General features: G+C 43.6%; 2 protein-coding genes across 12 annotated transcripts in view; one reads left to right on the top strand and one right to left on the bottom strand.

Moving 5' to 3' along the window:
* The window catches only part of UHRF1 (ubiquitin like with PHD and ring finger domains 1), a 51,438-nt gene extending 35,054 nt beyond the window's left edge, over window positions 1-16,384 (top strand). Inside the window, exons 13-16 of the mRNA XM_068103558.2 lie at window positions 10,873-10,999; window positions 11,191-11,342; window positions 14,249-14,347; window positions 14,442-16,384. Coding sequence (XP_067959659.2) covers window positions 10,873-10,999; window positions 11,191-11,342; window positions 14,249-14,347; window positions 14,442-14,588 — 525 coding nt within the window. The 3' untranslated portion in view covers window positions 14,589-16,384. The remainder of the gene's footprint in view (window positions 1-10,872; window positions 11,000-11,190; window positions 11,343-14,248; window positions 14,348-14,441) is intronic.
* Window positions 16,385-21,701: 5,317 nt separating this feature from the next.
* LOC137417668 (chloride channel CLIC-like protein 1) overlaps window positions 21,702-27,891 on the bottom strand; it is a 58,102-nt gene continuing 51,912 nt past the window's right edge. For 6 of the 11 annotated variants that reach the window (XM_078772486.1, XM_068103563.2, XM_078772501.1 and 3 more), the window contains exons 8-10: window positions 24,845-24,936; window positions 24,445-24,591; window positions 21,702-22,091 (exon numbers count right to left, since the gene is read on the bottom strand). In XM_078772486.1, the coding sequence (XP_078628612.1) occupies window positions 21,969-22,091; window positions 24,445-24,591; window positions 24,845-24,936 (362 nt within the window). In that variant the 3' untranslated portion in view covers window positions 21,702-21,968. The remainder of the gene's footprint in view (window positions 22,092-24,444; window positions 24,592-24,844; window positions 24,937-27,891) is intronic. The other 5 variants (XM_068103560.2, XM_068103559.2, XM_068103562.2 and 2 more) reach the window with 1 other exon arrangement.

The raw sequence follows: 27,891 nt of genomic DNA, 5'->3' as shown, positions 1-27,891 counted from the left end.
AAAGGAGGGTTTACCGTGGGAGTTGTTGTATGCAGATGATCTGGTGTTGATTGCAGAAAGTATGGATGGACTGAAGGAGAAGATGAACAAGTGGAAGGAATGTATGGAGACAAAAGGTCTGAAGGTGAATATCGGAAAAATGAAGGTGATGGCAAGTGGTAAAGCATGTGGTGAGGTGGAAAGAACTGGGAAGTGGCCGTGTGCTGTGTGCAGGAAGGGTGTCGGAGTGAATTCCATTCAATGTGCAATGTGCAATATTAGACCAGTATTATATATAACCAGTATTATAGTATTATATATAACCAGTGGGTTCATCAAAAATGTAGTGGTTTGAGAGGGTCATTAACCAGTGTGGCAGCTACATTCAAGTGTAAGGTGTGTACAGAGGGAGCTGCAGATGGAGGAAATGTTGAGATGGATCGTGGAGACGGCGTGAAGCTGGAAGGTGTGAAAACATTTTGTTACCTAGGAGACATGCTGAATGGAGAAGGTGGATCAGACTCTGCAACGGTTGCTAGAGTGAGATGTGCATGGAAGAAGTTTCGGGAACTGAGTGGCGTGCTGACGAGGAGGGGAGTGTCATTGAAACTGAAGGGAAAGGTGTATGCTGCATGTGTGAGAAGTGTTATGATTTATGGGAGCGAGACATGTGTTACGGGGTCCTCTGCAATCTCCTGGTCTTGGTAACCTCCGAACCCCGAGAGGAACCCCGGCAGAAAGATATATATGTTATACCGTGTCGCAATCAATCACTAATGACCCCATCCATGAAACCATAAAAGGAAACAATCCAAATCAATAAGGAAACCACACCCTTGGTTGTCAATGAACAAATATTATTTTAAAAGCACACAAAAAGAACCATACAACAATGGGGCAATCAACCCTACAATCAAATCTTAAGATGGTAACACCTTATCTAGTCACGTAACCCCAAACTCGCGGCACTCCCAGGAAATGGAACCGAGCCCTCCTCAATGTCTCTATAACCCTCCAAGGCGAAGTTGATGCGCTCCGGCGATCGTTGGAACAATGTCCGATCAAGAGCAACCAAGGCGTAGACGGTTGAAGCGACACAGAAGTCACGTTGTCCAACACCCAGCACTCGTGGTAGAAAGGGAAATCTCCAAAGACACGTGCGTACACATTTGCCGTTCAATCAGCGAACCGCAGGTCAATCTTCAGACGCCGCTGTATTGCACAGCCGTCCCCCGGCAAACCACCGGAGGATAAGCCCAACCGACACGACAAAAACCTTTTCCGATGAAGGTAGTGCGCGGGACGAAATGGCTGACGGCTCTCACTCGAGCCGCGGCCTTGAGGCGAAGATTCTCCGGAATTTCACCCTTGTACCTGGCTTCGCAGGCTTTTGCACAACTCCAGCGATAACACCGATGGCCCGAGATTCCTTTCAAGGACTCAAAGTTCACTCGCCATATACGCTCGACCAGGCTAGGTACGGAGCTTTTTCAGAACCCTTTCACTCCTCACGACTTCTTCTTCTCCCCTCTTTTCCTCTTCCGGGTCACGATCCGATTTCCTGTCATTTTTACCATGAGCGCTTTTAACCTTTTAACCACAAGCAGGCACAAGCAGGCCACAAGTTGGCGGCAGGAAGGGCATCCGGCCGTAAACCATTGCTTCAAAAGGGGGACCAAAAAACAACAACAACCACGGTGCCTGAAAAAGGCCAACCCCCGCTTGCGGGGAAAAATGGCCTCTAAAGGTGTTTTTTTTGTTTTTTTTTTAACCACAATAACCATTTCCCTTGAACAACAATACCCATAATACTTAGAACCCACAATAATAATAATAACAGCAATAATAATAATAAGTGCCGAATCCGTAACACTTCACCCCCCCCTCAAGAAAGAACGTTTGAACACAGCGAAAACTTTCTTTGCCGGCAAACTCTTTAAATAAACAAAAGTAAACTCACAACCCCAAATCACCAATTCCCATGAGCAGCAATTAATACCTCCCAAAAATAAAGCAACAAACTTCGACCAACCCACAGAGATTTCCAACATTAACTGACTCTGGACAAAGCGTCAGCCACGACATTGTCCCTGCCCTTTACATGTTCAATTTCCCCGTTGGACTCCTGCAAAGCCAAACTCCATCTCATCACCCTCTGATTTTACTTTTCGTTTCTTTTGAATGAAGGTCAAGGGGTAGTACTCAAAAACCCAAAGTCAAGCAAATCTACAGCACTTTTCCCCGGGAGGCCGAGCTGAAAGCCAGGTTCCATGGTGGTTGGGTGGTGAGGCCTGGAAGTATTCACTACATGGACGCCTTTAGGAACGTGGAGTTCACGGTTAATCCGTGTCGGGAAGTTCACTACATGGACGCCTTTAGGAACGTGGCGTTCACGGTTAATCCGTGTAGGAATCTTGGCTCGGCTGCTCCGCAGCATTCAGTGCTTCAACTCTTTCTAACTTTCCTAACGATCACGGTTGGACCACTTGTCACAGTAGTCACATGAATAGCGGTCTCCTTCTCGGCCACTGCTCGGATAAACCTTCCTTCAGGGGCTGCCGTAACTCTGGGAGCCTCCATAATAATATCGATTGCGGCCACCACCAAAACTACGACTCCGTGGTCCTCTTCTGTAGATCCCACGACACCTATGAAATGCCTTCCCTACTGTTATGGTCCGACCCTCCAACTCCTTGCTATTCAGAACCTTTTCTGCCTTTTCTGCCTCTCTGGCGTCCTTTGAGTTTTCAAACGTGACAAAGCCAAACCCTCTTGACTTTTGTGTCTCCCTGTCTTTTATCAGCAGCACTTCCAAAAGCGGTCCATATTTGCTGAAGGCAGACTCCAGAACATCTTCCTTTGTTTTGAAGTTCAGTCCACCTACAAATAACTTGCTAAATTTGTCGCCATCCCTAACTGGTGTGGTGTTATTTTCCCTACTGGGCTTTTTAACAACCATCGGGTTACCATAAACTTGACCACCGGCCAAATCATTCCCGATAACAACAGATACTCCCTCTACAGGAAGCGTGGCTTGTAAACCGACGGTGACCGGTCCTGACACCAAATGGATGCCATGAAGTGGAGTACGAACACAGCCACCAATCCCCTGTAAACGAACACTATCACCAGTTGCCGTCTCCTCTGACAATGGCAAGGTGCCTTCAAGCATTAAAGATTGATGTGCCCCTGTGTCCCTCAATACCCTCACAGGTCTCCGGTTAGTCGAGGCTCCATCCAGTGACACAAACCCCTCTGAAATAAATGGTTGGTGACCCTTTTGAGGGCGATTTCTCACAATGGCCATTGCATTTGGAGTTGTACTAGTCGAACTCCGCTCGTGATTTTCCCTTTTCATGGTGTAACACTGGGACATCAAGTGTCCAGGTTTATGGCAAAAAGCGCAAGTAGGCCCGGAGGAGAACCTCGTGGTCTGCCTCGAGCCCCCCGGAGGATACGTCTGCCTTGGAACTGTTGTCTTCTGATTTCTAGAAGTCGTGGTATCAGAGTGGTCCTCAGTCATCTCGAGGCCGCCCCCATGAATTTTCGTTCTCCGCCCCTGAGGTACCATAGCTCCCCTGGCTAGGTCTAGGTGAGAAGTTAGGCTTGTGGAACCCCATCCTGTGGGTTAAGGCATGGTAATCTGCCATGGTTGCTGCCTCACACAACTTTGGTATTTAACCTTCCTCTAGATCAGCGTTTCTCAACCTTTGATGGCCCATGGCCCCCCTACCGAGTCGCTTAACATTCGTGGCCCCCTGCCCTTCAATAAAAGATGCAGATTTCGTTTTATGAAATTTATTTACTCAGTCTTAAAAGATAAATCAAAGTAAACATTTTTCTAAGCAATACAATCAATGAGACACTTGCTGTTGGGCTTGTCTGACGAGGCCTCTTATGTCCGGCTCCGTCTTGGACACAGCAAGGCGAATATCGTTACCAACGTCAAGATGGTTTCTGGACTTCGTTTTAATGGTCGCAAGGTCAGAAAATCCAGATTCGCAAAGATATGTTGTGGCGAATTGAATGAGCATTACGGATGCCTTCTTGCTGAGTAGTGGATACGCATCCTGAACAGACAACCAGAAGGTGGAGAGGTCTTCTTTGTTACTGAAGACCAGCTTCATTGCTTTTGAAGCCTTCAACTCTGCCAGCTCCTCTGCTTCGTCTTCAGTAGGTTCAATTTTGGCGTTGAACGGGTCTTTGTGCCACGGAACATCCAACGGTGCATCGTCGAAATACGATTTGAACTCAGCGGAGAGATTGTCGAGATGTCTAGTGATGCAATCTTTGATGCCGACGGGAAGCTCAGTCCTCTGCGTCTGCAGGTGCTCGTCCAAGAAAGGAAACGAGGCAGTGGACCTGGCCTTGATTCGTGCCTGCCAGACTTCCATTCTAGCAGACAGTCCGGCAAGCTTGTCTTAAACGTCACTGACTGTCACATCACGGCCTTGCAAGGACTGGTTCATTTCGTTGAGTTGGCCGAATATATCGGCCAGGTAGGCGAGCATCATGACGAACTCTTCATTGTCGAAGTGGACATGGAGGTTGTTTTCGTTGTCTCGCAGGAAGATTTCCACCTCAACCCGGAGTTCATACAGCCGAGAGAGGCATTTCCCCCTCGATAGCCAACGGACTTTGGTGTGGAACAGAAGTCCAACATGTTCCGCTCCCATTTCGTTGGCCAGTAGTTGGAAGAGCCGATGATTTTTGGCCTTCGCACGAATGAAGTTGATCACTTTGACCGCGACGTCCATGACTTCCAGCAAACGAGGCGGAAGAGTCTTTGACGCAAGAGCGTATCGGTGTAGCGAACAGTGGGAGGACGTCACATGGGGCCATTCGTTCTTCACAAGCGTGACGAACCCTCCTCTGACGCCGACCATCGCTGGGGCACCATCAGTACAAATGTGCTTGAAATTCTGCCAACCGAGTCCGTTAGCTTCAAAAAAAGAGTCCACAATAGCTTTGATATCTGCCGCTGTCGTTGTGGTTGGTAGGGTATTGCAGAACAAGAACTCTTCCTTCATCTTTCCCTTTCTCTCGTAGCGAGCGAAGGCGATCAACTGGCTCTCCAGGGCGGTGTCGGTAGACTCGTCTAATTGAAGGCTAGCCTGGAGCGTGTTTTGTTTGATTTCGGAGCAAACTTGACGGCACACATCAGCAGCCATGTCGTCAATCCGTCGTCGGATCGTGTCATTAGAGAGCGAAACTTGCTGGATCTTCTTTTTCGCCTCTGGTCCGATCATCAATTCCACCATTTTCTCTGTACATGGCTTGATAAGGTCCTCAGCAATAGTGTGCGGCTTCTTGCACTTCGCAATTCGGTATGCCACTTCGTAGCTGGATTGAAGAGCAGGTTTTTCTTCTGGCCGGAATCCAAATTTGGGAAGTGTCGCTTCACGGTCATATCGTGATCGTTTCGCAGACAGAGCGTCGATATTATCTTCCTTCCTTCCGGGATGCATCTTGTCGCGATGGTTTGAAAGTTTGGAAGGACGTAGTGACGCATTTGACATCACGACCGAGCAGTGCAGACATTGCGCGCAGTCCACGCCATCTCGCCTGACATTCGTGAATCCAAACTTGACATAGCTGTCATTCCATTTTCGAGCCTTCGACATCTGAGAAAAAAATTGCAAATACGAATTAATTACTTTTGTAACGGTAATACAGTAAGGTTGAAAATTAGGTTTAGAAAAGTGCTCTGGAGGGAAGGAGAAGAAAGGAAGTAGAGATGTAAAGAAGCAGAAAGAGATGGAGAGAAACTCATCTACCCTTTTTTAGAGAAGGTTAAAGTCATCTACCCTTTTTACTTTGACACTATGACCGGAGACTCGTCACCTTAATTGTACATTACAAGCTTCTGCATTCTGAATCGCAGTTTTTCGGCGTCCGCTCGTGGCCCCCCGGTCGAAGGCCCGTGGCCCCCGGTTGAGAAACGTTGAGAAACATCTAGAGTCTAGATGTACTTTAATGTCCTTGTGGACACACTGCTGGAATTCCTCCACCAGGATCAATTGTCGCAATAGTTTGAAGTCTTTCCCAACCCCTTTTGACTCACACCACCGATCAAACATGGTTTCTTTCAATCTGGCAAACTCCACATGGGTCTCACTCTCCCTCTTCCTGGCATTCCGGAATTTTTGTCGGTAAGCTTCCGGGACCAATTCATAGGCTTTGGTCCAACACCCAGCACTCGCGGTAGAAAGGGAAATCTCCAAAGACGCGCGCGTACACATTTGCCGTTCAATCAGCGAACCGCAGGTCAATCTTCAGACGCCGCTGTATTGCACAGCCGTCCACCGGCAAACCACCAGAGGATAAGCCCAACCGACACGACAAAAACCTTTTCCCATGAAGGTAGCGCGCGGGACGAAATGGCGGACAGCTCTCACTCGAGCCGCGGCCTTAAGGCGAAGATTCTCCGGAATTTCACCCTTGTACCTGGCTTCGCAGGCTTTTCCACAACTCCAGCGATAACGCCGATGGCCCGAGATTCCTTTCAAGGACTCAAAGTTCACTAACCATGTACGCTCGACCAGGCTAGGTACAGAGCTTTTTCAGAACACCTTTCACTCCTCATGACTTCTTCTTCTCCCCTCTTTTTCTCTTCCGGGTCACGATCCGATTTCCTGTCTCATTTTTACCATGAGCGCTTTTAACCTTTTAACCACAATAACCATTTCCCTTGAACAACAATACCCATAATACTTAGAACCCACAATAATAATAATAACAGCAATAATAATAATATGTGCCGAATCCGTAACACATGGGTAATGAACGTAGAGCAGCAACGAAGGCTGGAAAGGGTGGAAATGCTAATGGTTCGGTGGATTTTTGGAATATCGTTGAGAGAGAGGAAGACAAATGATGAATTGCGAAAGATGATGGGAATAGAGCCTGTGATGGATGCTGTGAAGAGAAACAGTTTGAGAAGGTTTGGTCATGTGTTGAGGATGGATGAAATTGACTGGTTGAGAAGAGTGATGGAAATGAATGTAGAAGGAAGTAGAGGAAGGGGAAGACCGAGAAAGACTTGGCCAAAGATGGTCGAAGAAGAAATGCGGGCAAGGGGGTTAACAAGGGGAGATGCAGAAAATAGGGCAAAATGGAGAAGATTGTCATGGGTACCGCAAGGCTAACCCCTGCTCTTGCAGGGAAAATGGCCTTTAAATGCCTGTTGTTTGTTGTTGTATGTGACCTGATTTTCCATCCACTTCTGTGATTGAGAGTTTGTGGCTGTATCCACCTTTTTCCGCTTGCTCTCATTCTTCCACACATACATTATTTCTCCAGGTGTCCCTATATTTTGTCCCTCAATCCTAACACAATACCTTTAGATGAGCCAAACACAGCCACTGAGTTTGGGGAAGTGCTGTTGCTTCTCGGGAGACTAGGTACCACTGATGTCACAACAATAGCTCTGCTTTTCTCACCACACTCAGAAGGACATTTCCTAACCAGGAATTTCCTCTTCTGCAATGATGCCAACCTATGGTTGTTTATCCATGCTCTTATCTTTCTAAATGCTGAACATCAAGTAAAGAAGCATGACGTATCATTTTTGAAGTGTTTGGTATGTTGTATGTATGACAAAGTGGTGCATAGGTGGAGTATTGTACACCACTCCTTTCATATTGCATCTCCAGGCACTGCATGACGTCATTTCCGGGCACCGAAGGACACCCGAACATCACACCCGTATGTGCTCGTCGAACATCTCATTCCAAAATCATGGCCATTAATATGGAGTTGGTTTACGGTTTACGTTTACGCTTACGTTTACGCCCTTTGCTGCTATAACAGCCTCCACTCTTCTGGGAAGGCTTTCCACTTGATGTTGGAACATTGCTGCAGGGCTTTGCTGCCATTCAGCCACGAGCATTGGTGAGGTCGGGCACTGATGTTGGGCGATTACGCCTGGCTCGCAGTCGGCTTTCCAATTCATCCCAAATGTGTTTGATGGGGTTGAGGTCAGGGTTATTTGCAGGCCCGTCAAGTTCTTCCACACTGATCTCGACAAACCATTTCTGTATGAACTTCGCTTTGTGCACAGGGGCATTCTCGTGCTGAAACAGGAAAGGGCCTTCCCCAAACTGTTGTCACAAAGTTGGAAGCACACAATCGTCTGGAATGTCAATGTAGGCTGCAGCATTAAGATTTCCTTTCACTGGAACTAAAGGGCCTGGCCTGAACCATGAAAAACAGCCCCAGACCATTATTCCTTCTCCACCAAACTTTACAGTTGTCACGATTCATTCGGGCAGGTAGCGTTCTCCTGGCATCTGTCAAACCCAGATTCGTCCGTCAGACTGCCAGATGGTGAAGCGTGATTCATCACTCCAGAGAACGTGTTTCCACTGCTCCAGAGTCCAATGGTGGCGAGCTTTACACAAGTCCAGCCGACGCTTGGCATTGTGCACGGTGATCTTAGGCTTCTGTGCAGCTGCTCGGCCATGGAAAACCATTTCATGAAGCTCCCGACGAACAGTTGTTGTGCTGACGTTGCTTCCAGAGGCAGTTTGGAACTCGGTAGTGAGTGTTGTACCCGAGGACAGACGATTTTTACATGCTACGTGCTTCAGCACTCGGCGGTCCATTCCATGAGCTTGTGTGGCTGACCACTTCATGGCTGAGCTGTTGTTGCTCCTAGACATTTCCACTTTACAATATCAGCACTTACAGTTGACCGGGGCAGCTCCATCAGGGCAGAAATTTGATGAACTGACTTGTTGGAAAGGTGGCATCCTATGACGGTGCCACGTTGAAGGTCACTGAGCTCTTCAGTACGGCCCATTCTTCTGCCAATGTTTGTCTATGGAGATTGCATGGCTGTGTGCTTGATTTTATATATACCTGTCGGCAATAGGTGTGGCTGAAACCAACAAATCCACTAATTAGAAGGGGTGTCCGCATACTTTTAGCCATGTAGTGTACTTTCACTTGTTAAACAACTATACATGAGTGCTTCCTTTTTCCTTGCGGGTTGGGTTTTGGGATTCTAACTGCCATGCTGTGATGATGACGGCAATGTTTTTTTCTTTTCTTTCCCCCCCCCTTCATTAAATAGACAACCGCTCCCTTAGGGAGTATTGGCAAGTTGTGTCTCCCCCCCCCCCCCCCCCCCCACTGTGGGAGGGGGGGGGGTTACCTTGGTAGTACCACCAGTTTGCAAAATTTGCTGAGGATCGGGCATGAAAATGGTAAGTAGGCTTCCAACCCTCCCCCCACCCTCCTGATGGGGTGTGGGATTTTGTTCCTTGTGCCTACGACCTGACACTGGTACTATCGACACGTGTGCAAAATTTGGTGGAGATCGGGCCAGCCCTGTTTTTTTAATATGACTTTCGGATGTACCATTGTGCATGCATGTGTGCATGCATGCATGCATGCATGCACGTGCGTGCACACACACACACACACACACACACACACACACACACACACACACACGCACACACATACGTACATGCACGATTATCACGCTTATCAGGATAATATAATGTAATTAGCGCCTTGAGGACCATGCAGTATACAAGAACAATCTGAATAGCCATAGAGTTACGTGTGTGTTCGTAATTCTGTTGCAATTTGGTTAAAGTCAAACCTCATTTTGCCTGGATGTGAATTGCTTGCTCCAAATTTGAACAAAATCAAATTTTGTGTTAAGCTTGGCGATTCCCAAGTGGAAACGATCCGCAAGATTCAACACCGTTCATTCCATTATGAAGGAGGATTTGGGCTTCAGGAGAATCTCAGCGAAGTTCGTACCAAAGCTGCTAACGATTGAGCAGAAGCAACTCCGTTTGGAGATCGCACAGGACATGCTGGAGACTGTGAACAGCGATCCCAGCTTCCTCAACACAGTGATCATGGCGATGAGTCCTGGGTTTATGGGTACGACCCAGAAACCAAGTTGCAGTTTTGATGCAAGTTTGATGAAACACAAAATTTGATGCAGTAGCGTTGTTCAAGTTTTTCCGTCATTTTGTCAAAAACGAAAATCCGACGGCGCTCACTTACATGTCCTCACTCATCGGCGGTCTGCCGTCGAATAACAGCTTCTGCAGGTGGGAAAAAATTCACGCGTGCGCATTAGGATCGTCTACATACGTGCACCAATCAACGCCTCCCTAGCTTCTTTTTTTTTTACGCACGAAAAATAAAGGTCGGATACTTTTTGAACACACTACGTACATACATACATACATACATACATACATACACGCATGCATATACATACATACATACATATACACATACATGCATACATACACATACATACATACATGCATGCATGCATACATACACACATACATGCATGCATACATACATACATACACGCATGCATATACATACATACATACATATACACATACATGCATATGCATACATACATACACATACATGCATACATACACGCACATGCATACGTACACGTACACATTCATGCATGCATACATACACATTCATGCATGCATACATACACATACATACATACACATACATACATACATATACATACACACACATGCATACATACATGCATACATACATGCATACATAACATACACATGCATGCACACATACACATACATGCATATGCACACGTACATGTATACGTACACGTACATGCATACGTACACATTCATGCATGCATGCATACATACATGTACATGCATACATACACACACATACAGTGAGTTGTCTTGTTTGTGTTTGCAAATAATATTTTCTCGTGTGAGTTTAATAAAGGATTCTTACCTTGGTGAATAGGGATCATTAGTAATTTGTAGATTGCATTATTTGTTCTTTGGATTCTGCAACCCAAGGATTGCTTCTTTTTTTCTATCGCTCCCTTTTTTTTTTGCTTTCAACAATCCACAGTACCCTGAGGGTTACCTCGACGCCATTGCCAACAAGGAGGATGGTGCCAAGAAGAGAAATGACAGTGACGGTGAAGATTCCCAACCTTCCTCGCCTGGAAAAGTTGCTCAGAAGCGCGCGTGGCAAAGTCAGTTCCTTTCCACGTGGTCATTTTCTTTAACTGTGGTTTCGGTTTTGTCCGTTTATTTTTCTTCACCCGTGAAATCACCCGAGCAGGTTCAAATGTGGAAACTCCCACGTACCCATTACAACACAATGTGTCTGCCATGCGTGTCTGGTTAGCCCCTAACACCATGGGACTTGTATGTAATTATCCAGGTGCATCGCCCATGTCGCAGAGCCCCGTGCAGACGAAGAAATGCAAGTTGCTGGCTTTCAACCTGTCCACAGAGCAGCAAGAACTCATTCGTGAGGATGAAAGGAACCGCAAACTCTGGGATAGCATCATGTTGGTACTGGGGGAAGGCACGGTGAGCACTCTGGGAAGTGTGATGGCAGCAACTTGTGTGAAGGATGCGGATCATTAAAATGCAGCAAGTCTTTTGCGGAGATTATTAAATTGACTTGCAGGAAGGCCTGTCAAAATGATGAGCAACCCTTCAGTATTTTCACACTAATCTGCCTTGAAAACTCCGACTAAAAACGAAATTACATGCAAAAACATTAATTATTATTCAAATTGCTCATCCCTTTGGGTAGTGTTTATTATCCAAAATTTAGGTGGTGTATAGGTCACAGCCTGTTTTTTTGGGGGGGGGGGGAGGTGGTGAGGGAGGGATGGGGTGGGAAAAACTAAGAAGGGGTGCAGTAAAGCCAAGGCGGTGGGGTTGGGAGCAAGGGATGGGTGTTTGGGGTTTATTAACCCAGTCATGTGAAAAGTTTTCTCACAAGTCAATCTAATCTGTCAAGCTAATGTGAAGTATAATTATATATATAAATAATCTACATGTACAAATAGAATTTTCTATATATATATATATATATATATATATATATATATATATATATATATATATATATATACACAAAGAATTAAGTTAAGCACCCCTACACAACGAATTAAGGTAAGCACCCCCTAATATATATTCTTTGTGTATATGTATACATTGGCATATATTCTAAGGTATGTGAGATCAAATAATGATTGGTATGACATTAGCAATTATCCATTGATGAAATGCAGATGAGTGCACTCGTAGGGTTGAGTTGGGTTGAGTAGTGATCCGATCACGTGGGTCCTACACACGTTATTGACGCAAAGATCGCTAGAGGTCTTCTCAGAACAATGACTGTACGTTAGAAAACATAAACGTCATCCACACTGTCCGTGATGGACCTATAGCTCCATACTTAAATTGAGGTGAAAATATGCCTAAAATTCCCAAAAAATTTCACCTTAAATTATTCAGAATAAAATAATGAAAACGGCATGATTGTTATGTTTTTATGTGACCATAATATCACTTCTCCAGAAAATATAGCAATATCATGGGTATATTACACTGTTTTGACGACAACAAACTTGTAATGTGCGAGGTTGTAAAAAAACGTGGGGGGTGCTTAACTTAATTCTTTGTGTATATATATATATATTAGAAGAATTTTATTTTAGTCACGTGAAAAAGTAAGTACACCCCATGTAAATTTTGACTTTTTCAACATATTTCAACATACAGCTATTTTATCTTCATTTCAACAATATTGATAGATAAAGGTGATATAATATAACAAATATCATGAAACATTTACATTTTGTAGTCCATTGTATAATTTAAATAAACATAAATGCAAATTTCGCATGTGGAAAAAGTAAGTACACCCTTGGTTCTAATCGGTGGTATTGCCCCCTTTGGCACAAACAACCTCAAGTATGCGTTTCTTATAACTGTCTACCAGTCTCTGACATCGACTGGGAGAAATTTTTACCCACTCCTCCATGCAGAATGCTTTCACTTGTGCGATGTTTGAGGGGTTTCTTGCATGCACAGTTTCAAATCCACCCCCCCCCCCCCCACAACATGTCGATGGGATTTAGATCCGGGCTTTGACTTGGCCATTCCAGAACCCTCCATTTCTTTCTTTTCAGCCATTCCTTGGTGGATTTACTGGTATGTTTAGGGTCATTGTCATGTTGCAAGGTCCACCTTCGGTTGAGCTTCAACTTTCCGACAGATGGCCTCACATTATCCTCAAGCACCCTCTGGTACAATGAAGAATTCATAGTGGATTCTATGATGGTGAGCTGCCCAGGCCCTGATGCAGCAAAGCTGCCCCAAACCACAATATTTCCACCATGCTTTACAGTTGGTATCAGGTTCTTGTGGTCAAATGCTGACTTTGGTTTTTGCCAAACATGTCTTCTGGTACTGTGGCCAAATAGCTCTACCTTTGACTCATCTGTCCAGAGCACATTGTTCCAGAAGTGCTGGTCTTTGCCTCGGTGTTCATTGGCAAACTTTAGTCTTGCCCTGATGTTCTTTCTGGACAGCAACGGTTTCCTCCTGGCACACCTCCCATGTAGATCAAATTTGTGCAGCCTCTTTCTAATGGTAGACTCGTGCACTTTGACATCAACAGTAGCAAGAGCTACCTGTAGGTCCCGTGATGACATTCTGGGGTTCTTAGAGACTTCTTTCAGCATCTTGCGGTCTGCTCTCGGGATGAACTTGCTGGGGCGGCCTGGCCTGAACAAGTTGGCAGTTTGGAATCTTCTCCACTTGTAGATGATCTTCCGTACAGTCGAATGATTGATTTCAAATTGTTTGGAGGTCTTTTTAAATCCCTTCCCAGACTCGTAGGCATCTATAACCTTCTTTCTGAAGGCCTCAGAGAGCTCTTTTGATCTAGGCATGGTGACGCCGCACACTTCAACAACAAAGAGCAAACCAAACTAAATGTCTGAGGTTTAAATAAGACAGGTTCCTCCAATATCCTCACTAACGATGTTCTAATCATTTGCACCTGAGCTGGTGCACCTGATTCTAATTTTAGGTATTTGAAGTAGTGATAAATGTGGGGGTGTACTTACTTTTTCCACATGCGAAATTTGCATTTATGTTTATTTAAATTATACAATGGACGACAAAATGTAAATATTTCATGGTATTTGTTATATTATATCACCTTTATCTATCAATATTGTTGAAATGAAGATCAAATATCTGTATGTTGAAATATGTTGAAAAAGTCAAAACTTTACATGGGGTGTACTTACTTTTTCACGTGACTGTATATAATTAGTAAGTCTCCATAAAAGTACGTACACTTTTTGCTTTGATTTCCTGCTGTCCAGTTTTCAGCCAATATCTTGTTCCCTGATGTTTAATAATCCCACATAATCATACTTCGTAAGTAAACTGTGTTTGCGATTATACAGAAATTCCTGGAGGAGGTGCGTGAATCCTTTCTTTGCATCTGCTGCCAGGAGGTTGTGTGGCATCCCATCACCACCGAATGCCAGCACAATGTCTGCAAGGTACGTGTCACCTTCTTTCAATTGTACCGGCTCCTTTTCTGCCCCACATTTTCTTCCACCTTGTTCTCAAACCCGCCTGTTTATTCTTCTCCAGAGCTGTCTTCAGCGGTCATTCCGAGCTGACGTCTTCACCTGTCCAATCTGCCGTTACGAATTGGGTCATGGATACAGCATGTGCACCAACAAGCCCCTGCAGAAACTTCTCAACGAGTTCTTCCCGGGCTATGGCAACGGCCGATGACCAGATTTATTGAAACCTCTTTTCCCAACACTCCTTCCTTGCTCCCCCTCCACTCAACACTCTCCTCTCCTCCCCCGCATTTCCTCTACCATAGTTGATTGTAGAACCTGGGACCACCTTTTTCATTCGTGTGGTTCGGCTGTTTCCCCCGCGGCATTGGGGTTTGTTTTCCAGGAGCGCACGTCGCGTAAGGTGCCAAAAGTCCCTCTGGAACAGTGGGATTTTAACAGCGTGCTCCGGTTGTCACCAGCAAGGTGACCTATATTATTGACTTTTGATGTTGTTGGATTTTCTGTAGCCCAGAATTTGAATGGAGTTACTAGTTTCGGTTGCTTTGCCCTGGCAATGAAAGGGCTTCTTTTTGTTGTTGTTGTTATTGTTGTCTTTGTTGCCACAAAATGATTCGTCTCCTTGATGACGCCTCTCCCTTTTCCCAGCACCACTAAGCACATGTTGATTCTGAAAGCATTCCATTCACAGCTGCCTCTCTCCTTCCCCATTCCACCATTCTTGTAGCTGCCGCTTACCTTTTATGGTTACCTGCTGATAAACAAAGATAAGCAAAGCTTTCAAGGTGGACCAATCTAATCACAATTCACTTCAGGACTGGCTTTACCTGTTATTTTGAAAAAGAAAAAGAAAACACAAAAATAGAGGGTCAATATGACCGTTTGTTGGATACAGTGCATGGATGTTTAACCTGTTTTTCTTTGTCTGCTGTGGTTTATGGTTCAACTAATACTCGTTGTCTTCTCTGTTTACCCTCTCCGACCTGCCTTGAACCATGCAGAACCTGACCGTGTCATTTTTGTTGATCTAGGGTTTTTTGTTATCATCCTTGCCTTGGTAAACCTGGTGAATCATGGTGTTTTGCGACACCACAGTATTAAATCACTGCCCAGGCTGACGTTCACCAACAGGCCAGAGTCGGGCATGCTTTCGGGTTGTTTTTTTTCTCTCAAGAAAATGACCGTCCATGTCATGGAGTCCAATCCCACTTGCCTTATCAGCGAATTACTGCCTTCTTTAAGCGTCTCTCGACTTGAATCTCAGCAATACTTTTTACTCTCGAATTGCCGGAAGCTGTTGCCTTGTCAAGGCCATTTTTTTTTTTTTTTGTGACCACAGTCAGGTTAGCGTTTTTCAGGGCCGGCTTGCACCCAACAAGCCGTTGTTTTCTCTGTCAGGCACTACTAGCAGAGCACTTCACTAATTACAGGAATTTGCAAAAGCAGTTTTATCGGTTTATCACATCCACTACCTCAAGGCCTTTCAAATGGCACTGCTTATTTGTTACTCGGTAATATTGATGCTTCTGCAGATTACGACACCTTCCTTCGAAAGGTTGTTTGATCCCCAGAAGTAACTTTTGAACACTGACATTACAACCATTTGGTTTTTTTCCTTCTCACTGTCCTTTTTATTTTTTGTTTTGTGTTTTTTGCATTTAACGTTTTAATAGCAGCATTTATAAAAGCAATTTTGACTCTTTGTATGATAAATTCACCAGCAATATAATTACTTTTATAAAACCAGCCTTACCAAAGCCTTTCTCGTCGTGCTTCGATGCGACTGTGCTTTGCAATGACGTTGGGGGCCATCAGGCCGACCGTTTGATGTCCAGGTGTGTTCAGAGTTTAAAATGTTCCTTTTTAAAAGGGTTGCTTGTGGTCACTAACTGGTGTTGTTTTTAAGAGTTCCAGTTGTTACCATTTTACCTGCTTCATTCTATATTGTAACAAATGTCTTTTGCCCCCCTTTATTACTGGTTTTAAATAAAATTTACTTTTCCCTCACTCGTTGCGTACTTCTCGTTTGGTGTTGCGCGTGCAAAATGACTTTTTTTTTTAGGTGTTCAAAAAGTTCTACAAACTTGGTTGTTCTTGTCACCCTTGGTCGTAATGCTCTAGAAAAGTTCATATAAGGGGCGCCAATTTGATTCATACAGCTGCATGACGAAGTAAATGTATTTTATTTGCCAGATGTAGGGCGCCCCTTTATATGAACTTTTCTGGAGCATTACTTGGTTCCTCCTAAGAACACAAGGGTAGTCCAGCATGCACATGAGATTTTTTTTTTTTTTTTGAATGTCCCTTCTTTTCTATAGTTTGCCACAGCTACTATATAAGAGAGATGTCTGTCTGTGTGTCACCATTTTTCTCAGAGATGGCTGCATGGATTTTCATCAAACTTTCAGAGGTTCATCAGTGAGTGCCTGGGAGTGTTTTAGGCAAAAAATAAATTATGAAAAAAAAAAGATCGTTTTTTTGGAGTTAAAAAAAATCTCGATAGTGCCTAAGCCTTTTTAAATTAATGACAGTTATATACAAGTACACATTCGCATAAATAAATAAATACAAAACAATTACCAGACATTTGAATACAAATAAATCGAGCAATTCCGGAAGTGTACGAAGTTGCTAGTATGGCTTCTTCTTCCTGATCGGCATCACACTTAACTCAGATGTGATGAACGCCACATTCACCCACCAGCATATATATATATATGAACCCCCTTCCCTTCTGCTCCCTCCCCCCCCTCCCCTCCCCTTCTCCACACCTGGCAACGCCGGGTACTTCTGCTAGTACCATATAAAGGGGCCTTTTCTATGACCTTGGCATTTTTCCCAAGAATGAAATGATATTGGGGGCCATTAGGCCGACATTTTGACGTACAGACCCGCTTATGGCAAGGCGCACTCGTATTGTACAGCATCCGAATGGGTGTGCGAGTCCTTTGAAGATAATCCCAGGTCACGTTGATTGGCAGATGAACTGCTCTTTTTTTATGGGATATTGCCTGCCACAAAGCCAGAAGGCCACTCGAGGTGGGGGCTACACAAAGAAAACAAAAGCAGAACAACCAGCCCCTTGGATTGAAACAAGACAAATGTAAAAAGTTGTCTTCACAGAACAAAAAGGGCTCGGAGGGGTTAACTAGTCTGCTTCAAGACAACAGTGCCTCTACCCCAATTTTTGGTACACTGCCAACCAAGGATAACTCGCTCAATCCACTCGGGTTTGAAATCAGAGTTGTCCTTCTCCTAGGCAGACTGCCGATAAAGGCTAACGAGTACCACCCACCCGGAGGAAGCCTGGTTTTAAGGTGCCAGACACCCACCTTTCACACCTCCACATTTCGTTAAAAACAGGGATCAGCATGAGAAGCTATGCGGTAGGAGTTTGATTAGGAGAGGCTATCTGAGGTGCAGACCATGACATTTTATGGATGAGTTGCTCTGTTCTCCACCACCATCCTGGTCATTCCTAACCCTTTGACCCCCAAATATATTTTATTTTGGATGATGCTCATGGAGGACCACAGCACTGAGGTCAGCCCAATATTCTCAGAACCTGGAATTTCTAGAAAGACACCTTTTGAGTGAAGGATGCACATGCCATTTGGATTGAGTATGCACCAGGCCAAAGCAATATTTGAGTGAAGGATGTGCCAGCCCAAAGCATTAAATTCTCACTTTTGGAATGATCCTTGCTTGATGCACAACATTTAGATAGACAAACCTCATTGGTTGGTGTTCATGGGGAGAGTAAATTCTGTGATTGCCCTGCCTCGTGTTGAAAGAGAGATGTCTGGTACCCAGTGCTCTCAAGTGACCTCAGTACCCCCAAGCTCAGGGCCTGTTTGATTTAAGTCAAGTCTGTTTCATGCGTGTGATCTGCTTTGCATCTCCTCCGTGAGCCTTTGATCCAGGAGAAAAGACAAGGCCCACCACCCAATCCATTAACACTTGCGCATTTTAAACAGATCATGCAAACTCTATTGCTTGTCTTGTAACTGGTGACAAAACTTGCCTTGCGATGTGTATCTTCAAACCAAATTGGAATATATGCAACAAACCGAGGGATCACTGCCATCGAATAAAGTTGGTACCAGGCCCTGAGTCAGGAGCAAGGCTTCTTTTTCAAAAACTTCAGCAGGCCATCAGGTACAAACTGGAACCCTCATGAGCCCACTTGCTGACCCGGCCCATCACATAAATTGCCATTCAGGACATCGAACAGACATTACTCAAACTGTTTTTGCACAGATGGATTGATTCACCCGTAGATTTGAAGTCCAATCTTTGGCAGCTGCTTCACTCCCAAAGAACAGAGTTATGACTAAAGAGACATCTTAACTTTTATTGACAAAACTTGATCTGCATCCGGACTTTAGTCATAATCCATCCTCAATTTTTTGAGATAGCGTGCCATATATCGTTTTTAGCCCCATCTCATTCATTGGTGAAGGATAACTGAAAATTCTAGTACTGTATCCAGATCCAGATCTTCACCAGTCACATCAATTTGTCCTTGTCACACACCCAGCCTGTCCACCAAGTTTCATCAGAATCCATTCCCAACTTTGAGATGTCCTCACAAGCAAATAGGGGTGAATACTTAACCTTTGGTGGCAGAGGTAAAAAGATATAATGGTGCACGAGGAGCACACAAACAACAACCACAGGCACGATGACGGCAGCAGCAACACACGTTATAAAATATCCCTTTTTTGTGTTTCACTTCATTTTACATCCTCATTGAGAGTCATGAATGGACATTCAATGTTTGTGAAGTCCAACATTCTGTCTTTTGATTAAACACATCAGCGCTGTGACAGGTCGGCACGGCTAATATCCAAGAAACAAGCTTGCGGCTCACTTAGGTATTTTGATCAAATAAAACAATTTCTGAAATCAATTTTTCATCAGACAAAAACAGCAGGTACCATTCTTTCGATATTTACCTCCGCCACCGAAGGTGCATGGACGTTATGTTTTCACCCCTGTCTGTTTGTTACTTGCAACAGCTAAGGTTTTTCAAGTATATTGGTCGGTTGCGTTTGTGGTTCTGTCTGTTTCTTTGTCACTCGCCTACAGGTCACAATTCTAAACAGATCGTCATGAAACTTCACCAAGGTGTAGAGGTCGTCACAATTGAGGAGCCTATTGATTTTGAGGTCAAAGGTCATGTGTTAGCTCTTCCACGAGGTCAAATTTCGAAAATCGCCATTTTAAATCCGATTGACTTGAAAATTGAAGAGCATTTGTATATTGAGTCACCAAATTCTTAAACCAACTATTTTTGAGGTCAAAAGGTCAAAGGTCAACTCGGTCAAACTTCCAAAATCATCAATTTTCATCTGAAAAATCATCAATTTTCATCCGATTGACTTGAAAATTTAACAGCATTTGCATAGTGCCTCACTGAATTGGGAAACCAGCTGTTTTTAAGGTCCAAAGGTTAACTCGAGGTGAAACTTCTAAAATCCTCAATTTTCATCTGAAAAATCATCACTTTTCATCCTATTAACCCGAGTTTTGATCAGGATCGTCAATTATAATCTTGATGAAATGGACAATAATTTGATGGATCAATAGCAACGTGTGTGGGGGGGGGGGGGGGGGGAGGGGGGTTGGGAGTGGCTTTTGCAAGTATCGTGCTCTGCATGACGTATTCCTGTTTATTTGTTTGTCCGTTTGTGAACAAGATATCTCAAAAAGTTGTAGACGGATTTGGACGAAATGTGGCAGAGAGGTAGTGCATGTGACAAGGACGAAATGATTAGATTTTGGTGAATATCCGGATTCGGATCCGGCTATAGTCCGGCAGCTAAGCTAAATATAGCATAACAATTGTGCATTTTGTGAGGAAAGCACCAAATTTGGCACACAAGTAGACTATCATATTATGAAAAGATCTGGAGATTGGGCCATCTCATATTCTCAGTTCGAATCCCTGTCGATCGCTGAATTAACGCCAGGGGGGTTGACTCAGCCTGTCATCCTTCCGAGGTCGGCTAATTGAGTAACAGTTCACTGGTAATTCCCTGTTTGTCGTAAAAGGCGGCAAACAGGGTTGGCACAGGAAGGGCATCCGGCCGTAAAACATTGCTTCAAAAAGGGGACCAAAGTGCATGTGACACACTAGTGTGACACACAACAACAACCACGGTGCCCGAAAAAGGCCAACCCCCGCTTTGCGGGGAAAAATGGCCTCGAAAGGTGGGTTTTTTTTTTTTTTTTTTTTTTCAGATTCAGAGATTTGATTTTTGGAAGATTTGCAGATTTGCAAGCTGAGATTGCAACGCCAGGGACGGCCGTCTCCTTCCTGCGAGCTGCCCACGTCACCCGCACAAGAAGAGCTCATCAAATCACTGCAGCGGCACTGCACATCCTGCAATACCGTGCGTATGAACGCCACTGTATGACATATGCTGATGATGCACAAGACCTGCCTGAGTTCGAAGACTGGTGTCACCAGAGAGGAGAAGACATTCCCAACTTTCAGTACTGGGCAACTGTGCTGGAACTAGAGATGTTGGTACTGGTCTACGTGCGTTCTCTGCGGCAGGCTTCATTCACGACGTACCTTGATGCCCTGACGGAACTGGTCCCATGGTTCCATGCCTTAGACCACACACACTATGCCAGGTGGGTCCCTGTTCACCTGAGGGACATGGTTGCACTCCCAATGAAGCACCCAGATGTAGCCAGAGAATTCAGGGCTGGCAACTTCACTGTACAGAAGACGAAGAAGGTGTTCTCTTCGATCCCAATCGAATCGAAATCTTGCAAAAATCAAATCTCTGAATCTGAGATGGCCCAATATCCAGATCTTTTCATAATATGATAGTCTACTAGTGTGCCAAATTTGGTGCTTTCCTCACAAAATGCACAATTGTTATGCTAAGTTGCCCCACTACTAGTAGAATTTTAAGTGATTCTTCACCATCGGGAGATCGGGCCATCAGGAAAACAAGTGTAGTCCTGCGGTGCGCAAGTGCGGTATTTTACCACCACGATGTGCACTTCCTCTACATCAAGCATTTTGTGGTGGGAAATAAAACTTGGTAAAGGATATCACATCAACAATGTTTTGTTTTAGGAACTGTATGGGGCAAACAATTACAGCATTGTGCACAAGTACAATAGCCAAAAGTCCAAAATTACTGTCTTGAGATGAGGGCCCCAGAAATTATGTAAAGAAGTGGTGCATAAGCTGAAATAAAAGAATAAAAACCACAAACGGTACAGGATCAAATCCAATTGCACAAGAGGTGCTTTCTTTGAGACTAGTTGGTTTATGAGCAAAATGAAGAGAAGGCTGGGCTGGTAAGTGATTATCGTTTATGTTGTTGATTATACCAATTAATATCGTCATTTAATGGAACAAGATTGACAAATACTTTTTACAGAAATGTATGTCTCGCCTGCGTGCTTCTCAAAAGCATTTTTTGTTTCATCGTCACTGCGAAGCTGGATCAAGTGCTTCCACCAACTTTGGGACGCAGCAGATTAATGTCTCTCCAGAATGAAAAAAATATTTAAAGACTTTATTCCAAGGAAAGGCTGTGCTTTTCACACCACGGCGGTGTGTTTACCGGTGTGCCACTGCAGTTTGAGGCCCTGGCGTTGTCACTCTGTGCGTCATTCTGGTGAGGATTCCAAGAGGCCAGAAGAAGGTCGAAAGCAAGCTCCACGTGTAGGAAAATAATGTCCCCTGCAAACAGAAATCAGAATTCAAGTCGAGTAGTTTCGACTTCAGATCATCAGTATGGTATAAGTTGCTCGTTTCCATAGAACAAGTTCTGCAGATTCAATTGGTATAACAAATGGACATCTTGCTCAAGAAACTAGCGAATTCATAGAACACCTTACCCTGTGTCGGAGGACGGTGCAACATCTTACCCCGTGCAGTCATTAGAAGAAAGGACATGGGTGGGGTCTGTGAGCAGCAAATTTGATTGGTCGAGATGAAGTAAAATGGTGTAATATTTTGTCGAAGTACATACTGTTAAACAGGAACTTTTCGAAAGTGCCCAATACGATTCATGTTCTTCAGTGTTAAAGTATATAATTAAATTTAAATAAAATAACGATTTCAAAGTTTGTGGAAAAGAAAAAAATTCTGGAAGTTTAACCGCCATTGATGCAGCGTATTTTACACCACCTTATTTAACACGCTACATTACATTTTTGTGCCTGTTCTTTGTGTCCTTTTATGATGTCGTTTAAAACAGTAAATTTCCTGATTTGAGTTATTTTCAATTTTGTTTGATTGCCAAACTGGCAGAAAGACGAAAAAAAAATCTCTGCAAATGAGACGACTTCAAAACCATGGTACTGTTAAACTCCAGGTTTGTTTTCTGATTCATGTTCAAAATATTGTTGTGGTTTTTAGAACCCTCCACTTTGTAGATATTTGTAACAATCCCTTATAAATAATCCCCTGTAAATATTCCCACTTTTGTGTAAAGGTCAAAGGTTGCACCCTAGTTAGGTCATATTGCAACACGTAGGACACCATAGGCTCTTCTTTAGTTATTTCATTAGTACGTGTTTCAGGTAAGGATTTGTTCCCAATAGTTGAATCTGCGTTGTATTAATTAAATAAGAGTAGGCCCCCTTGCCAATTCATATTGCGGCGTAGCCTTCCTCCAAATTGTGTTCCTTGGCTTGCCAGTAGCGTTCGCTGCCTGGCTCAGCCGCCATTACGCACGCGGTCAAGCTGGAGGGGAAGGGCGGAGCGCCAAGAACGAAGGCGTGGCCCCTCAACGCCCCATCAAGGGGCGGACCGGTGAGCGCTCGCGACCACTCAGAGCCGAGGCCAGCTCACCGGTAGGCGGATCCAACAGGCAAGCGGCTTGATACGCGAGTGGGCAATATAAGCGGGTGCGTGGGACTACTTCAAGAGATGCGGGGGGTGAGCCAGATGAGTGAGAGAAGAGAGGTGCCCGGGAGAACGATTTGAAAGGAGTCCTTGCTTGCCGTTTATGAACTATTGGAGGCGCACAACTGGCGAAGGCTAAGGGACAATTTGTTGCGTACGCCGCATCCCCTCCCCCCCCCCCCCCCCCCGCGATATAATTGTCCGCTCACGCTAAGCGCCACGCGAAGCTGCCGGCCGCTTGCCGCGGTACGAGTGAACACCCGGAGCGTGGACCGGAGCGCGAGCTTGGAGCGGGACCTCGACGCCTACCACCTGCCCGGACCCTTCTCTTCCTTACCACCACCACCACCACCACCACCTTTCCGTGTAAGTGTGTTTGTACTGTCCTGGACATGTGATAATATAAGACTGTTTAAGGCTGCCCTGTGTCACTGCTTCTTCTTCTTCCTGTACAGTCTTACCTTTCGTTTCTTCCTTGGTTTTGGTTTTGTACATAATTAATAAACCTGTGTTCCTGCTTCTTATTCTTTGGGTTTCCTCTCATCCGGTCGCTTTAGTGATTTCTCCATTGATATACGTGGCACGATTTGGCCAACGCTCAGGATCGGGTTAATTTTATTGCCAACGGCTCGAGCTTCGGATTGCTAAACCGCTCGGCAATCTTCCATCTTGTCCGTGGCTCGAGCAGAAGTATCGCCCTGCTTTGCGGAGAGGGGGGCAAAGGTATCTGGGAACCCGTTGACCAGTCACCCTGGTCAACCTCAACCCCGCAAAGGAGCGCGATATCTTCTAGGACTCGGACGGCCAGCTTAATAGACGAGGGGATTAACCCCCCCTCGGTAAGGGGAGCGCCGTAACCCGAGATCTGCAACAATATAATAATTTCAAATCAAGTTGTTCCTCAATCATAAACTGACATATGGAGATCGACAGATAGAGACAAATAACCAATTTCTTAATCCCGCTTTTCTCTTTGCGCGTGCGGGGTAAATATCCGCAGTCTTCTACCCTAGCACACCGTATGCTCCACACCATGGGGTGGCATCTGTTAATTTACAAATGGGTGAAGCAGTTATGATTTGTTTCATCACAAGGAAGGAATGTGTGTGAACTTTTACCATTTAAATTGAAAAACCTCAAACATTCTAATCTCAGCCAACGTTGAGAGTCTTGTATCACTTACAGCAAATAAGAAGAAGAGCAGCGTGGTTGCGAGGATTAGCTCAGGTAGCGACAAATCTCTGTAGAGGGATTTCAGGAATACATTTAAAGCTATACCTATGTGCTTCAGTGGCTCCAGCAGGAATGTTGCTATTGTGACAGATAGGACCTTGGGTGGGTGGGTGGGGGAGCAGAGATAGTGTCACAACAAGATGTTCCTGATAGTTTTGTATTCAAAGTATTTCCTGGAAATTCTGCAATTGGCTAAATACTTTCCACCAACCGTTGGCAGGTCTGGCATGTTGTAAATGTTACAATCCCTATATGACCTTACAAAAACAATAGCAGATGTTTATCACATCCAAATCGACGACCTTTTGTATTTTGGTTAAAAATAAAAACATCGTCCAACTCAATCCTACCTTTAGAGGTGACACTTTGTAGATCGGATTAACCATGACGGATTTGTAGAACTCAACGCAGCAGCTTTCTTCCTTTTTGCCGGAGAAAGACGCTGCAGAAACGGAATACAATGTAATCTGCAATTTCTCCACGATTTCTCACCTTATTTCTGATTTTCTGTTTTACAAAACTTGGTGCTGCCCAATGGAGAACAAATCAATGGCATCGTCGGAAGTACAACTCTTCAGGACATAGTGTTGAAAAAAAAGTTGTCGCTAAAAGGAAATTGCTTTCAGTCAATGAATTTAAGTTGAAAACAATTGTCTGGAAGGAATCAAACGATAATTATAGATTGGAAATCACAGCAGAATTTGTGGTCTGACGAAACCAAGAAGGAAATTTTGGCCTAAATGTAAAATGTTATATTTGGCGCAAACCCAACACAGCACATCACCCAAAGAACACCATCCCCACTGTGAAGCATGGTGACGGCAGCATCATGTTATGGGGATGTTTCTCGTCAGCAAGGACTGGGGAACTTGTCAGGATAGAAGGGAAAATGGATGGAGCAAAATACAGAAAAATCCGAGAGGAAAACCTGCTTCCCTCTGCAAGAAAGCTGAAATTGGGATGGAAGTTCACCTTTGAGCATGACAACGACCTGAAGCACACAGCCAAAGCTACAGTGCATTCAGAAAGTATTCAGACCCCTTCACTTTTTTCACATTTTGTTATGTTGCAGCCTTATGGTGAAATCGTTTAAATTCATTTTTTCCCTCATCAATCAACACTCAATATCCCAGAATAAAAAACCACCGTTTAGAGGCCATTTTTCCCCGCAAAGCGGGGGTTGGCCTTTTCGGGGACCGTGGTAGTTGTTGTTTTTTTTGGTCCCCTTTTTGAAGCAATGTTTTACGGCCGGATGCCCTTCCTGACGCCAACCCTTTTTGCCGCCTTCAACGACAAACAGGGAATTACCAGTGAACTGGTACTCAATTAGCCGACCTCGGAAGGATGACAGGCTGAGTCAACCCCCCTGGCATTAATTCGGCGATCGACCGAGATTCGAACCCAGGATCCTAGGATCCTAAGCCGGCACCCTAGCCGCGAGCCCAACACCAGGGTCTGGCCACTCTGCCATAAAGCCCAGATCGGTGGAGTGTTGCAGTGATGGTTGTCCTTCTGGAAGTTTCTCCCATCTCCACACAGGATCTCTGTAGCTCAGCCAGAGTGACCATCGGGTTCTTGCTCACCTCTCTTACCAAGGTCCTTCTCCCCCGATTGCTCAATTTGGCCGGGCGGCCAGCTCTAGGAAGAGTCCTGGACTCCTGGTTGTTCCAAACTTCTTCCATTTAAGAATTATGGAGGCCACTGTGCTCTTCGGAACCTTCATTGCAGCAGAGATTTTGTTGTAGGCTTCCCCAGATCTGGGCCTCGACACAATCCTGTCTCTGAGCTCTGAAGGCAGTTCCTTCGACCTCATGGCTTGGTTTTTGCTCTGATATGCATTGTCAGCTGTGAGACCTTATATAGACAGGTGTGTGCCTTTCCAAATCATGTCCAATCAATTGAATTTACCACAGGTGGACTCCAATCAAGGTCGAGAAACATCTCAAAGATGATCAAGAGAAATGGGAGGCACCTGAGATAAATTTCAAGTGTCATAGCAAAGGGTCTGAATACTTGTCAATGTGATATTTCAGTTTTTTCTTTTTAATAAATTTGCAAAACTTTCTAAAATCCTGTTTTCTCTTTGTCATTATGGGGTATTGAGTGTGGATTGATGAGTGAAAAAATGAATTTAAACGATTTCAGCATAAGGCTGCAACATAACAAAATGTGAGAAAAGTGAAGGGGTCTGAATACTTTCTGAATGCACTGTACATTGGAGTGGCTAAGGACCAAAAACGTAAATGTCCTTGAGTGGCTCAGTCAGAGCCGTGATCTAAATCCAATCGAAAATCTGTGGCATGACTTGAAGATTGCTGACCATCAACGCTCCCCATGCAACTTGACTGAGCTTGAACAGTTTTGTACAGAAGAATCAGCAAATATTGCCCAATCAAGGTGTGCAAAGTTTGTGGAGACCTATCTCAATGGACTCATAGCTGTAATTTATGTCAAAGGTGCTTCCACCAAGTATTAACTCAGGTGTGTGGACACTTATCCAACCAAGATAATCTAGTTTTGTAATTTTCATTATTTTTCTGAAATTTGTAGAATTTGCTTTTCACTTGGAAGTTGTGGGTTACGATGTGTAAATAAAGGTGGAAAAAGTCTGATTTAATGCATTTTAATTCCAGCCTAAAAGACAACAAAAGGTGAAAATTTTGAAAGGGGGCGTAGGCACTGTGTATATAGGTATAGGTATATATATACATATATACATATACATATATATATATACATATATATATATACATATATATACATACATATATATATATATATATACATATATATATATATATATATATATATATACATATATATATATATATATATATATATATACATATATATATATATATATATATATATATACATATATATATATATATATATATATATATATACATATATATATATATATATATATATATATATATATATATATATATATACATATATATATATATACATATATATATATACATATATATATATATACATATATATATATACATATATATACATATATATATATACATACATACATATACATATATATATATACATATACATATATATATATACATATACATATATATATATACATATACATATACATATATATATACATATACATATACATATATATATACATATACATATATATATATATATATACATATACATATTATATATATACATATACATATACATATATATATACATATACATATATATATATATATATATATATATATAGTCACGTGAAAAAGTAAGTACACCCCATGTAAAGTTTTGACTTTTTCATCATGTTTCAATATACAGCTATTTGATCTTCATTTCAACAATATTGATAGATAAAGGTGATATAATATAACAAATATCATGAAACATT

This window comes from Myxine glutinosa, chromosome 1 (genome assembly GCF_964187855.1).
Source record: "Myxine glutinosa chromosome 1, kmMyxGlut1.1, whole genome shotgun sequence".
Lineage (NCBI taxonomy): Eukaryota > Metazoa > Chordata > Myxini > Myxiniformes > Myxinidae > Myxine > Myxine glutinosa.
This window is presented reverse-complemented; position numbering and strand designations above follow the sequence as displayed.